Source organism: Rhinolophus ferrumequinum, chromosome 12 (assembly GCF_004115265.2).
Source record: "Rhinolophus ferrumequinum isolate MPI-CBG mRhiFer1 chromosome 12, mRhiFer1_v1.p, whole genome shotgun sequence".
In the NCBI taxonomy this organism is placed as follows: Eukaryota; Metazoa; Chordata; class Mammalia; order Chiroptera; family Rhinolophidae; genus Rhinolophus; species Rhinolophus ferrumequinum.
In genome coordinates, this window is record NC_046295.1 from 77,317,289 (window position 1) to 77,331,357 (window position 14,069).

General features: G+C 50.5%; 1 protein-coding gene across 15 annotated transcripts in view; it reads left to right on the plus strand.

Annotated features, from left to right (window-relative positions):
• The window catches only part of ODF2 (outer dense fiber of sperm tails 2), a 29,373-nt gene extending 15,775 nt beyond the window's left edge, over positions 1–13,598 (plus strand). For all 15 annotated transcript variants that reach the window (XM_033123230.1, XM_033123229.1, XM_033123232.1 and 12 more), the window contains 12 exons: positions 1,009–1,080; positions 1,178–1,294; positions 1,924–2,109; positions 2,615–2,724; positions 4,452–4,587; positions 6,766–6,876; positions 7,008–7,112; positions 8,064–8,222; positions 9,553–9,653; positions 11,326–11,488; positions 11,910–12,035; positions 12,421–13,598. In XM_033123230.1, coding sequence (XP_032979121.1) covers positions 1,009–1,080; positions 1,178–1,294; positions 1,924–2,109; positions 2,615–2,724; positions 4,452–4,587; positions 6,766–6,876; positions 7,008–7,112; positions 8,064–8,222; positions 9,553–9,653; positions 11,326–11,488; positions 11,910–12,035; positions 12,421–12,609 — 1,575 coding nt within the window. In that variant the 3' untranslated portion in view covers positions 12,610–13,598. The remainder of the gene's footprint in view (positions 1–1,008; positions 1,081–1,177; positions 1,295–1,923; positions 2,110–2,614; positions 2,725–4,451; positions 4,588–6,765; positions 6,877–7,007; positions 7,113–8,063; positions 8,223–9,552; positions 9,654–11,325; positions 11,489–11,909; positions 12,036–12,420) is intronic.
• The last annotated feature ends 471 nt before the right edge of the window (positions 13,599–14,069 follow it).

The window sequence follows — 14,069 nt, forward strand, 5'->3', positions numbered from 1 at the left end:
CCCTGTCCTACCTGATCCACTGGGCTTGTCTAGTTGATCACCTGAACCACCAAGCTGGACACCAACCTGAGGGATGGTGGTGATGGTGATGGACTTAACAAATCATCAGAATCTGTCACCTGACTTTCCTTATTTGTGTTACGGATTAAAAGCTATCAAAAGGTACAGACTTTCTGACTCAACAATTCCAATTCTGGGAGTCGCTCCCAAGGCAGTGTGTTCCAAAGTCTATTCCATGGAACCCTAAGTACCTCAAGATGTTAATGGGTGCAAGAAGCAAAGGGGGGGCGCTGATCCATGGCCAAATACATTTGGGAAACTATTGGCGGGCATGAACAAAAAGTTCAACAGGTTTCTTAAGTCCCAAGATCTTTTGAAGTCTTGGATGTATTAGTGCTTATTGTGAGTCAGAGAGGGAGAGAAAGGAGATGGAGGCCACGTTTCCCAAGGTTTGGCCCTTGGCCCTCAGTGCTGCGAGAGAACTCAGCAGGAATTGCAATGTTGCCTAAACCTGCATTCCCAGCTCCAGAGGCTTTTGCAAATTATGATACATCCATCAATTGAAACATTAAGCTGCTGTTTCAGAAGATGTAGAAGATTTAATCACATTAGGGCAAATGTGGGAGTGTAAGTTTCAGAACAAAATGACTGACGACTTCTTAATGTATGTTAACAGTGTGTCTCGATCTCTGGGTTGGGTGTTGTTGTGGGGGTTCTTTAGCGGTTTTGTGTGTGTGTGTGTGTGTGTGTGTGTGTGTGTGTGTGTGTGTTCCAGTGTTCTCCACAGTTAACATTAGTTTATTTTAAATTACAAAATAAAATACATGTTTATTGTCTTAAATATTTAACACAGATGTTAGCTGCTTCCCACCAGGGTCTGTGACCTGGGCCAGTGTATTTGGGACCTCGGGCCCTGGTGGCCAGGCCCCCACAGGAGTTTCTCTCCTCTCTGGGCTGGGCCTCCTTGCCCTCTCCAGGGAGCTCACGACAGTGTGTGTTCCCCTTCAGCGCCTGCTGTTACTGCTCCAAGAGAAGGACAAGGAGTTGGAAGAGCTCCTCCAGGAAATACAATGTGAGAAGGTACCATCCCTGACAGAGCTTAGTGGGTAGGGTGTGCTCTGGAATTGGAGACGTGGGTTCAAATCCTAGCCCTTTCACTTTCTCCGTCTCTCCAAAGGCTCAAGCAAAGACGGCATCCGAGCTCTCTAAGTCCATGGAGTCCATGCGAGGGCATTTGCAGGCACAGCTTCGGTGCAAAGAGGCCGAGAACAGTCGCCTATGCATGCAGATCAAGGTACCTGCTGGCCCCACAAGTGGGGAAGATGGGGGCAGGGGCCTGGCAGTCCAAGGGCGGTGGCCTGGCCAAGGCTATCATATTCAGGAAGGCTTTGCCCCAAAGGATTATGGGGCAGCTGCTGCCAAAGAACTTGTGCTCCAGAGAGACTCTGGGACAATGGCAAAAGCAGTGGACCTGGAGGTCTTCGGTGCCCTTCCCCGCAGCAACTGGGTTGGGTTCCGTGCCCCTGAGCCAGTCACTTCATCCCTTAGCCCTCAGTTCTGTTAACTATCCACAGGAGAGGGTGGTCTCGGATGCTGCTTGCATGTGTAAGCCAGGGACCTTCTGAGGTCACAGCTCTGTTGAGTGACTGAGGGATATATGACCACTGTGCTGGGAGTTCAGGGAAGGATTGCAGAAGACTTCTGTTCTAACATTGGGACCTGGTGGGTTCAGTGATCCACCGAGCTGCTGCACACAGTGGATGACCCGTTCTCTCCCTCTCCCCCATTTCCTCTTTTTACTGGGCCTCTTTTCTCCTTCTCTCCCCTTGACTTTCTGCCTTGCCTCCCCCCTGCCTTTCTTGTCTCTCTCTCCTTCCTCTTACTCACCCCTCTCTCCCTCACCCCTGACCTCTCCCCTCCCAGAACCTGGAGCGCAGTGGGAACCAGCACAAGGCGGAAGTGGAGGCCATCATGGAGCAGCTGAAGGAACTGAAGCAAAAGGGAGACCGAGACAAAGAGTCCTTGAAGAAGGCCATCCGAGCCCAGAAGGAACGAGCTGAGAAGAGCGAGGAGTATGCTGAGCAGCTGCACGTGCAACTTGCTGACAAGGTAACAGGCCTGCCCTGGGGAGGGCTGCTCGAAGTGGGGCGGGGGGCGGTGGCTGGATAGGTGAGTAGTGCGTGGGTGGCTGCACACAGGTAGAAAAGCTGGGTAGAGGTGGCTGGGTGGGTGAATTCAGGGAAGATGGCAGTGGAGCAGGTGAATGGGCTGGTGGGATGGCTGAGTGGGGGGGATGAAATGGATGAAAGGGTGCTAATGGGGTCGGGTGGCTGGCTGGAGACGGTTGGAGGGTATGTAGGACCATTTAATCACATCAGTATTGTGGGTGGGAATGACAGTTAAGGAAGGATTTGCAAACAGGGTGCATGTGATTGCTGGCATTCTAGAATCCACCGCTGGCCTCCCACTGTCATTCTCGGTGCTCTCTAGAGAGGGATTGCAGGAGTGAGGTTTAAGTTCCCAGGTGAGGGGTCACCCAGGTGACCCAGCCCCCAGCTACCTCGCCCTCAGCACTGACACCAGGCTGACAGGCCCTGTTGTTCCATATTCCCAGGATCTTTATGTTGCTGAAGCTTTATCCACTCTGGAATCGTGGAGGAGCCGCTACAACCAAGTGGTGAAAGACAAGGGGGACCTCGAGCTGGAAATTATTGTCCTGAACGAGTACGTCAGTGTTAGGAGAGGGAGCATGGGTGGATGGAGGGAAGTGGGTGTGCAGGGGGAAGGAGGCTGGCCACCTGAGGCAGGTCTCATCACTCACATGGCTGCCATTCGGTCTCCTCCATCAGGGCTGGCACTGGACTGAGACGTGGACAGCCCTGAGATGGGCTTTCTGGTTGGACCTGGGGTCCTAGCTCCTGCCCCAGTCCTGAGGTCCTACCCCATCAGCAGGCACTGTGGAGGGAGGGGCCAGGCTTCCCTGGTCACAGAGGCCAGGCCTGACTCCAGCTCCTGGGCCAGCTCTGGGTCCTAATCTGTGCACCCCAGGATGTGGGCCCAGGCACAGTGGAGGCTGGGCTGGCTGGTGATCTCTGTGTCTCTCTGCTGTTTTGCCAGCCAGTCAGTAGGTCAGAGGTTTGGCCTATACAGGACAAAAGTGTACTCTACAGTGGCTATTCAAGTGTTCTCAGAGCCAGCTATATTCACGTGTTCATTTGTTTAAAAATATTTATTGAGCATCTATCATATACGAGGTTATTTGCCGGCCTTCAGGGTTATAGCAGTAAAACAAATGCGTTCTCTGCCCTCGTGGAGGTAGGCCTGTACTCCAGCGGAGGAGATGGGGCTACAGGCACCTGGGCTCCCTGGGCTAAGGATGGGTCACAGCAGACTAACTTAGTCTCCGGTCAGGAAAAGCTTCCCTGAGGAGGTGTCTTTTGCTGTATTCAGCTCAATTTAGTAAATATATCCTGAGACCCTGCTATGTGCAGGGCCCTATGCCAGGTGCTAGCCTCAGAAAGTTCTCCATCTAATGGGAGAAAACAGATAATTAAGGTGGAAGGATATATGGATAGGGGAGAGGTACCCTGAGGAGGGAAGTCTGAGCTGGGTTTTTAAGGTGAGGTGGAGTTTGCCAGGTCAAACGACAGATGCGTTGGCTTGGGCCTCGTCAGTGATCTGTAAGTATTTGCTGACTGCACCATCATTGACCGACACTGAGAGCATACACTAGGGACAGGTTCTGCGTTGGGTCTGTAAGCATCTGTGGCCCCGGTTTCTTTGAGCCCCTGGGCTGTGATCTTGGATTCTAGCCCTGGTAAGTGACTGAGGGGCAGGAAGAGGGTGTAAGGGCAGGTGGGCAGCCAGCTGCGGAGTTGGCTGCGTTCCCTTCATCTCATATACATTTATTGCAATTCCTGCCGGAGCTAGGTGAGTGTTCACACATGTGAACAAGCCAATCACGGCATCTGCCCTCACCTGGGAGACACAGAACCCCAGTGTGCTACGTGCCAGAGGGAGAGGGACCCCTGGGGTATCCTTGACCACCCAGCCTGGGAGTTCTGCCCTAACTTCAAGACCTGACCGGCTGAGAGGTTCAGGGGGTGCTGTGGGGTGTGGGAAAGGGGTTGAGTCTCTGGTCCTTGTCGTCAGGTAGTGTCTTGGCCTCCTGCGAGGCTGAGAACGGAGAAGTCCTTTGGAGGGGTGGTATGCGAGACAAATCTTAAAGTCGGTTACAAGAGGTGGGCTACATGGGGATATCACAAGTGGCAGTGCCGGGGCAGGACAATGCAGCTGCTTCTCAGAGTGGAGATTAGGAAGCAGGCAGGGTGCCGAGACGTGGGATGTGGCCTGGGTAGGAACACTGGACCCCACGCCACACAAAGACCCGGTTCCTCAAAACCTGTGTGTAATTGATTCCCCTTGTCTGCTTTCATTTTGTGACCTTCCAGCCGAGTGACAGATCTTGTAAACCAGCAACAGACCTTGGAGGAGAAGATGCGGGAAGACCGGGACAGCCTGGTGGAGAGACTACACCGGCAGACTGCTGAGTATTCTGCTTTCAAGCTAGAGAACGAGAGGCTGAAGGTCTGTAGTGAGAGCCGGGGCCAAGGCAGTTGGGACAGTGGAGCGGCTGATGGCTGGGCATTCCTGGTTGAGCCCCTGAAATGACCATGAGGGTCTTCAGAGGGCCTGGAGGGGGCAGCGTGATTGAGGAGGGCCTTGGACTCAGCAAGGCCCAGACTCAAGTCCTGGCTCTGCCTCTTACTAGCTGCTTTCTGACCTGGGTGAGAGATCTCATCCTTTGTTGCTGCAGTGGCCTTAGTGGGAGGTCTTTGTGAGAATGTGGGGATGCACGTGAAATGCCTAACATGACACACTCCGCCCAGGCACGAGCAGTGGACATGACTTTGAGGTTAACATTGACTCTCCTTGGGGACTGCTGGGCCCCTTCAGTGCGTTAGTTCTCATTTTAATCTCCCAGTAATGTGGTTATTATCTCTATTTTATAGAAAAAGGAAACAGACTTAGGGAAAGGTCACGTTTCTTGCCAAGATTTTGCCCTTGGATGTTGGAGTTGGGCTTTGAACCTGAGTCTGATTCTGGAGCTCTAGCTCTTAACAGCTTGCTATACACCCTCCTAAGAGTCCTGGGGCGAGAGGCACCTGAACAGAGGGTGACATTTCAGAGCTAGGTTTGATCTTGGTTTTCAGTTGATCTGGACAGTAACATCTTTTACTGATTTTTGTTGTTGTTGTTAACTAAGATTGATTTTAAGAAAATACAACATATGAAGAGGTTCATAAAATGAACACACACTGTCATCCGTCACCCTTATCGAACCTTACTGGCATCCCGGTGACATCACCTGTTTACAAACACCCCTTGCAAAAGTGACCGTTATCCTGACTGATATCATCACAGATCAGTTTGCCTGGTTTTGAACTTGGTGCCTACGTAGCTTTTATTCAGTGTTGTTTGTGAAGGTTGCCCCTGTGTGCAGGGGTGGGGGGGGGGTATTCGTTCTCAGTGCTGTACAGTATAACACCGCCACAGCACATTTATCCATTCTATGGGGGGTGGACATCGGGGTTGTAGAACATCTTTGTTCATCTGTTGATGGACATAGTGGGTGTGTTTTTACAGGTTATACGCTTGGAAGTAGATTTGCCAGGTCATAAGGTGGTGTGTGTAAGTTCGGCTTTGGTAGATGTTACCACACAGTAAACTAGTTGTACAGATGTACACTCCCATCAGGGGCATGTGAGAGTTAACAGTCGCTGCGTGTCTCCTTGTCAACACTTGGCATTGTCAGTCTTTTTTCCTTTTAGCCACTCTGGTGGGAGGGTAGGGTATTTCTTTTGTTGTTGTGCAAATTAAAGACAGTCTCCAAGTCTAACAGTTAGTGGAGAGGTTAGTGACGGGATGGTATCTGTGTAGTGTAATACAGTGTGGCCATTCAGGGATGTTTGTAGAAGTGTATTTTCTTAGGTATTATAATTACAAATGTAAAATCAGCTCACAGTAAAATCTTAAAACGTTACAGAAATGGGATGTGGAAGTAAAGGTGTCTGTTAACTGTTGATGTGTATCTTTCCAGTTTCTCCCCCACCAATACTAACACATATTCAAACACAGACACACCCTTTCATCCATCCATTATTCTGCAGCTTGCTTTCCTCATTCAGCCATGTTTCATGGATGTCTTGTTAGGTCAGTTTTTTTAAGCTTTATCTCTTTTTAAAAAGATGACTGCTTATTATTTTATTGTATTGAGATACATGACTGACTGTGCCCCCTCTGCGAAGGTGAGCATTTGGGTTGTAAGAGGACATTTATTGACCTCCGAAGGAGTTCATCATGTAATTGTCAGTTGATAAAGTATGTAGCAGAGCCGTGTGGACAGTATAATCCCATTCTTGTTGAAAAACATAAAGTCACTACACAGCTGTCAATAGGTAGCCGTAAACCAAGGTATCTTGCATCATGAGTCATTTTTCTGGGTCTTATATCCATTTTCTTTTGTGATTGTTATTGCTTTTGTGATAAGAACAAGAAAACACAGACATCACTCATTTGCATCTATATTCACTTGAGTTGGTCCTGTGAGGCGTCTTGCTCCGATGCGTCTCTGAGGAAAACGGCTGGTGTGGGTTTGAATAGGTGGGGCTTCTCTTTGCTGGCTCCTTGGTATAGGAACTGAGGGTGGGATGACCGCCTGCTCTGGAACCTTCTGGTTGGTCACTCACGAGCCACCCCTTCTAGGCTTGTTTCGCTCCGATGGAGGACAAACTGAATCAGGCACACATTGAGGTCCAGCAGCTGAAGGCGTCAGTTAAGAACTACGAGGGGATGATTGACAACTATAAGAGTCAGGTAGGCCTCTCAGGCGCCCCTGCCTTGCCAGGGCAGCATCTCCCAGAGGCTGGGGGGGGGTCGCCACGAGGCCTCTCCTGGGCAGGGGCTGGGTGTGGAAGGCTCTGCCCAAGATGCTGCCTGGTCCCTAGGTGATGAAGACCAGATTGGAAGCAGACGAAGTGGCTACCCAGCTGGAACGCTGTGACAAAGAGAACAAGATCCTTAAAGATGAGATGAACAAAGAGATTGAAGCGGTACTGCTCCCCTTATTGGCTTTCTTCCCCCACCCAATTCCCTGTCCGTCCGTCCGTCCGTCCGTCTGTCCCTCTCGTTTGCCTTCACCCTCCCTGCTGTGGATAAGAAAGACCGACAGATGTTCTTACTGCTGGGCCGGTCCCTCGACCGTGTATGTGCTCTTTCCTCTCTCTCATGTCCACTCTCTTGTGTTCCTTTACCCCCTTTTCCCTCCTGGTTCTCTTCTTTTTCCAATTTCCTGAAAAATCTCTCCTGCTTGGAACACTCAAGTGGATTTAAATCCACAGACTTGCCAGGTCTTAGGCATGCCTGTTTCATTCAGTGTGGTGTCTGTTTTGAGCCAACCTAAAAATATGCCTCATGTCCTGTTCCCCAGAAACCCTTGTTCTCCTAGAGACAGCGTGGCTGTTTTTCTAGAAGAAAAGGGATCATATTCATAGTGACCTTGGAGATGGGCTGAGTCCTGACTTGTGGCATACCCCGGGGCAAGTCACTGCGCCTCTCTAGTCCTCAGTCTTCTTAATATAAAGGGGGACTACGGCCAGATAGGTCGTACCTTTCCCTCTGACCTATAGGTTGTGACGGCCTTCCTAGGCACTTGGGAGTTAGATTAGACTTTAATCTTGTCTCTGCCCGTGACCTTGGGCAAATGAGCCTTTGACCCTAAGTGTCCTTAGGATCAAACTTTGTAGGTTATTGTATGAATTCACTGAATAATTCCGAGAGCCCTTAGCCTGAGTCCTGGTGCTGTTACTCAATGAGTTAAGGAGTGGCAGGCTCAGGTCAGGGCCAAGTGTGTCCCCCCAGAGAACAGCCGGACACCCTCAGTGGCCTTCAGGAGAGCAGGCTGTGCTTCCGTCTGTGGATCTGGGGCCAGGGTGGCCCTGCCCTAACTCCAAAGGATGCTGCCCGGGCCCTTCCCGACGGTGGGATTTTCTCCCCCGCTCCAGGCACGCAGGCAGTTCCAGTCCCAGCTGGCTGACCTGCAGCAGCTGCCTGACATTCTCAAGATCACGGAGGCGAAGCTGGCAGAGTGCCAAGACCAGCTGCAGGGTTACGAGAGGAAGAACATCGACCTCACAGCCATCATATCAGACCTGCGCAGCCGGGTAAGGGAATGGCAGAAAGGGACTCACGAACTGACCCGAGCAGGGGTCCGCTTACCCAGATGAGCTGCACGCCCCCAAGGGAGGACCACTTCCTTTTTCTTGGCTGTCGTTTCTGAAAGTGGTGAGCGATCATCAATGCTGTGAAATAAAAGTCTGGTGTGCCAAATGCCTCGTGTTTGCACAAAGTGATTGTACTTATAGGAGCCGTCACGCGATTGGTTGTTGGGCCCTGCTCTTGCCCCGTCCCCAAGTGCTCCAAGTCTCCGCCTGCGTCCGCCCTTGGCCTTGACCCTCTGCTGCTGTCCTCAGCCATGCACCCACCGACGGCAAGCCGTGGATGTCCTTTTTTGCCATCGTTCTCTTGCTTTAGTTGCCTTTCCTACTCTTAACAGATCTGTTGCCTGAGATTCTGTCCTGAAAGAGGACTCCCTTTGTCTAGAAGCCATCTGCCTCGGGTTACTGGAACCTCGCCTGTGGGGCCTAAGAAATCACATGCCTCTCATTTGCAGTGTGATCTTGGGCAAGGCCCTTTTCCTCTCTTGACCTGCTTCCTTGTAATAATAATAAAAGTAGCTGCCATTTTTTGAGCACGTGCCCTGTGCTCCACCATTGTCTCCTTTAATTCCCCCAGGAACTTTCTGAGGTATATTATTTCCCCCATTTTACAGAAAGCAGCCCAGGGCATAGAGGGGAGAAGTAATTTCCTGAGGTCACAGAGCTAATCCTTAGTCAACAGGGATGGGAACCCAGCCAGCCAGCTGTCCGGTTCTCAAGCCCATGTTCTCAGCACTCTTCAATCACCTGCCTCCCCTCCAACCTGAGCATTCTGACAGCCTTTCCAGCCCAGCTGTCTGAGGCTTCTGCGTAAAGTGGCCCTCTGGCTAACTTGTCAGACTTGCCCACCTGAGAGCATTCATACACTGCCTGTTGCCTTGCCTGCCGTTGTCCCCAGTTCAGGGGAGAATGAAGTCAGCGGTACTGACAACGTAATTGGTAAAGCTCCCTGGTGTGTCGGGTCGACCTGCTATCTGCTTCTGCCTTCTCATGTCTGCCCTGGATCCCACTGAAGGGCCTCTCCTGATCAAGAAAGCGTCATCATGGTTCTTCAGGATCCAACCTGGCTTCTCTCAGTGCAGGAAAGCCTTCAGTCTTGGGAGTTGGGCCTAACCTGTCCCTGCTCTCCTTTCTCCTCCAGGATGTGCGTTGAGACTTGGACGCCTGCTGAGGGCAGCGTGTGTCTTTCCTGGGTGTGGATGACAGGTCACAGGGAGAAGGGAGGGCTGGATCGGGAAGTTCTTTTGTAAACCAGTCTGTGTTCCTGTCATTTTAGATCGAACATCAGGGGGACAAGCTGGAGATGGCGAGAGAGAAACACCAGGCTTCCCAGAAGGAAAATAAACAGCTGAGTCTGAAGGTGGATGAACTGGAGAGGTTAGAGGCAGTTGGTCCCATCTCTGTCGTCTCGCTAGGAACTGAGACTTTCAGCCACTTAGCTGCTTTGGGCTTAGTATGCGGAAGTGTTTGAGGGACTCAAGGCCCTGGAAGGTACTAGGCAGACCTCAGAGGAAAAGCTGCTTCCATTGCAGTAGTAAGCATTGTGGGAGAGAGGAAGGTGGTCTCAACCGGGGGGGACGCCCCAGAAGAGTGTGATCAAGACCACCCCTAGGCACCACCTGTCAGGCATGCTTTGTCTAAGCAAACCCGTAGAGCCAGTACACAACGGTGGGGGGCCTTCTCCTCCCCTCATTCTGCTATGTGCCTTCCCCAAGACCATTCTGATCCTTCTGTTAGCTGTGGACTGTTGGACGCCATCAGAGGTAAAGACCACATCTTTTGGAATTGGAAACCCTGGCCTTGGGGCCCATGATTTAATCCTTTTGAACCTCTGTTTACTCATCTTGAGAAAGGGCTCGAGGTAGGGAAAACAGTCTAGCTCAGGGGGTTATTGTGAGACTCCAATGAGATAATCTTCAAAGGGCTTAGCACATTACCTGGCGTACAGAAATGTACAGTGTACATTTAGTGTGTTAGTGTGTAGTTGGTATTACTCCAACTTAAATATGAGGAAACTGAGCTCGGGGAGAAGTTAAGTGACTTGCCCAAGGTAACATAGCTGGTACCTGGCAAAGCTGCGACTTAGCCCCTTGACTGTCTTCCTCTAGAGCAGGGGTGTCCAAACTTTTTTCAACGTTTTTCCCCAAGGGCCATATGTGGTGAAATACACATACAGCCGGGCCACTCACTCGAGGTGAAGTACGTATTGCCTCACCTGGTTTATTTAAGTAAACTAAATGTATTTTTGGAATTTGCTGCAGGCCAATTAACAATGGATTGCGGGCCTCAGTTGGTCTGCGGGCCGCAGTTTGGACACCTCTGCTCTAGAGCTTTCAGCATCTGTAAAGTGAGGGCTGGAGCCTTTGTTTTAGAGATGAAGGGCCTGAGGTCCTAGGAGGCTGTAACTGCTCAGGGAGCCTGCAGGTAGGGACTAGAACCAGGTGGTCCCCTTCTGGGCTCCGCTTTGCTGGCCTCAAAGATGCAGCTGGATTAAGCCGGAATAGCAGAGCTCCTTATGTGGGGACACGTTCCAGAAGTGCAGTGGGGACTGTGTGCACATCAGGATGGTCACTGTTGCGCCATGGCTTGTCACATAGGATACTGAGTGGTCCAGCTGAAGTCCCTTTGCTGAGGGAGGCAGCATTGAACAGAAAAAGTTAAGGGCATGGGTTTGGGTGCCAGACCTGCCAGCTGTGCTGACGGGCCAATGACTTTTCATCTCTGAGGCTGAGTTTCTTCATCTGTAAAGGGGGGATAATAATGGAACCCACCTTCCCAAGCTGCCAGTTGCCATATTACATGTGATACCGTGCACACTTAGCACAGGCCACGCTCAGTCTGTGCTTGCTTTTCCTGCTCTTCATACAGCTGCTCCAGTTGCAGTTCCTGGCCTCCTGGCTGATCAGCAGATTCCTTTGGTTTATTCCTGTGGCTCCTTGGAGATTCTTGGCGTGATGAGAGCCCCGGTCCAGGGGTGGCTGGCAACCCCCTAGTGGGGTGGAACGAGAGGAAGGGGTATAGCAGCATCTGACTGAGTGTTCTCACCTAGGAAACTGGAAGCGACCAGTGCCCAGAATATCGAGTTCCTACAGGTGATTGCCAAGAGGGAGGAGGCAATCCACCAGTCCCAGCTGCGACTGGAAGAGAAAACGCGGGAATGTGGGACGCTGGCAAGGCAGTTGGAGAGCGCCATTGAAGATGCTAGGAGGCAGGTCAGTCTCAATTCCATTACTATCTAGCTCTGTGACCTTGGGAAAATCGCCTAACCTCTCTGAGCCTGCTTTCCCATCTGAAAAATGGGCATATAGTAGTACCTGCCTCAGAATTCTCCATAAGGATCAAATGTTCAATTACTATAAAGGACCTGGCACTTGACTCACGACTGCTCATGCAAGTACTGCCTGCCTGGGGCCCAGATAGGTCTGCCACATCTTAGGTGGTGACTCATGGGTATTGGAAAGGGCAGGGAAAGCTGGTCGCAGAGGTTGTCTCCCTATTTAGCTCCAAAGAAGTCTCCGTGGCAATGTGCTGGTGCTGTCTGGGAGACCCGATAGTGGGGAGTGGCCTGGCCTTCTCCTTGCTGGGTCTTCCAGGTGTCAGATAAGCAGCACCCCCATTGTGCCTTCTGGGCAGGTGGAACAAACCAAGGAGCATGCAGTCTCCAAGGAGCGAGCAGCCCAGAACAAAATCCTGGACCTTGAGACCCAGCTGAGCAGGACCAAAACTGAACTCAGCCAGCTGAGGCGCAGCCGTGACGACGTGAGTGGGCTGGAGGGCCGGGGGGAGTGGAGTGAGATTCTGGCTTCCTGGGCCTGCAGGGCAAAGTGTTTTGTTGGTTGTTTTTATGAACATGACATGTTTTTCTTTTTCTCTAATCATTTTATTAACAGCTTTATCAAGACATCATTTACATACCATAAAATTCACCCATTTAAATTGTGTTTAGTATATTCACAGGGTTGTGCAAGCATCACCACAACCTAAGTTTAGAATATCTTCAGAAAGAGACCCTACACGCGTTAGCAATCACTATTCCCCACTCCCCTCCCGGTCAGCCCGGCAACCACTAATAAAGCTCTGTGTGGCCATGAACTTGTCTGTTGCGGACGTCTCACACGCTTGCCGCATGCCCTGTTCCCCTCAGGCTGACCGCCGCTACCAGAGCCGGCTGCAGGACCTGAAAGACCGCCTGGAGCAGTCGGAGAGCACCAACCGCAGCATGCAGAACTACGTCCAGTTCCTCAAGTCGTCCTATGCCAACGTGTTTGGGGACAGTCCCTACACCACCTACCTGACCAGCTCTCCCATCCGCTCCAGATCTCCGCCCGCCTGAGGCTGCTGGTCTTGGGCCAGACGCCCAGACTGATGTCTTGGGAACTGAGGAGTTGAGTTGCCAAACCATGCCTGGAAAGCCTGGTGGTTTTCCTCTCTCCCAGTGATGAAGTTTGTTCAGTTCAGGATCTCGTCCTCAGCTAGGCTCTATGAAAGTCCCTCAAGCAGCAGGGGATGAAGAAACAGGGATCACTTCGTTCTCTCCTCTCTAATGGAAGTTTTTCATTATCTTGCCAGGCCTTAAATCTACTACTATTCGGGAACCAGATTTGAACTCACCATGACTTTGCTCATTCGTTTCCTGAGAGCACGTTTGGACTGGACTTTTTCCTCCAGTCCCCAGAAGCCTTCTTGAGGACTCCCTTGGGTTTTCTAGGACCTGAACCAGCAGGAGCTATGAGCCAGAGGTCCTCACTGCCCCTCCTGGGCTGTGGGCATGTCCACTTTTTTTCCTTATTTCGTGGGTACAGTGTTTTCCCCAAGGCTCCCTTCCCAAGCCCAGTGGAAACCTGTCATACCCGAGTGTCTTTTGAGGCCACTTGCCCCCATGCACTTCACAGTAGATAACCGAGGGCTCATGTCCAGTTGGCCTTTTAAAAATGTAATCCCAAGCTCATTGATTTTTGTTTCTCTTTGCCAGGTTTGTATCTATGGATAGAAATGCACTTATTCTTGAAATATTTGTGTTGTTTTACAAAAAGCTTTTACGTATAATCAATATTTAAGACTCCATTGATTTCCTTTACCCACCCCCATTCCCCCTTCTAAAATGATTTAGTTAAATGCTGCAGGAGAGCCAGTAAACATTTTTATAAAGTACTTGGTGCATGGAACATTAGGCTCTTTGTTTCATTTTGGACCACATTGCTTCTTTCTCCTTTGTGTGCTCTCATAATCCCGTGAGGTGACTTTGCTGTGTTTGGTGGCAGATTACTTTAGCTGTTAAGAGGAAGGTGGGATGTGTATAAATTACTGTTTTTAAAACACTAATTGGTTTCTGAATAGTAAGATTATTGGCTATTTTTGTTCTCCACGTTTTCCTGTATTTAAAAGAAAAACAAATTCTTTAGAGAATAAATTTTGTATTGTGGTGAACCCTAACCTTTCGTTCCAGATGGCATTGGCCTTCTGGGTGATCCAGTCTTGTCTTCTCTCAGCCACACTAACCCAAGTCTGAAACACCAGAGAATTCCCCTATGTTCTCAGAGGCAATGGGCCGCACTCAGTGTTTGGATTTCACGACCAGAAAACTCCTTTCCGCCCCAAATTCTGGTAACTTTTGTAGTTTTCAGGTTTTAATTTTGCCAAGGAAGTTCTGAAAAAACAACTTCCAGCTACCATTGCCACAAAACCAAGCCTGTTTTCACGCCCTTAACATAAGTGAACTTAGAAGACCTTACCAAGAAAAGACAGTTGGCAATTTTCTCCAATGTGCATACATATTTATATAACTCATTCTTA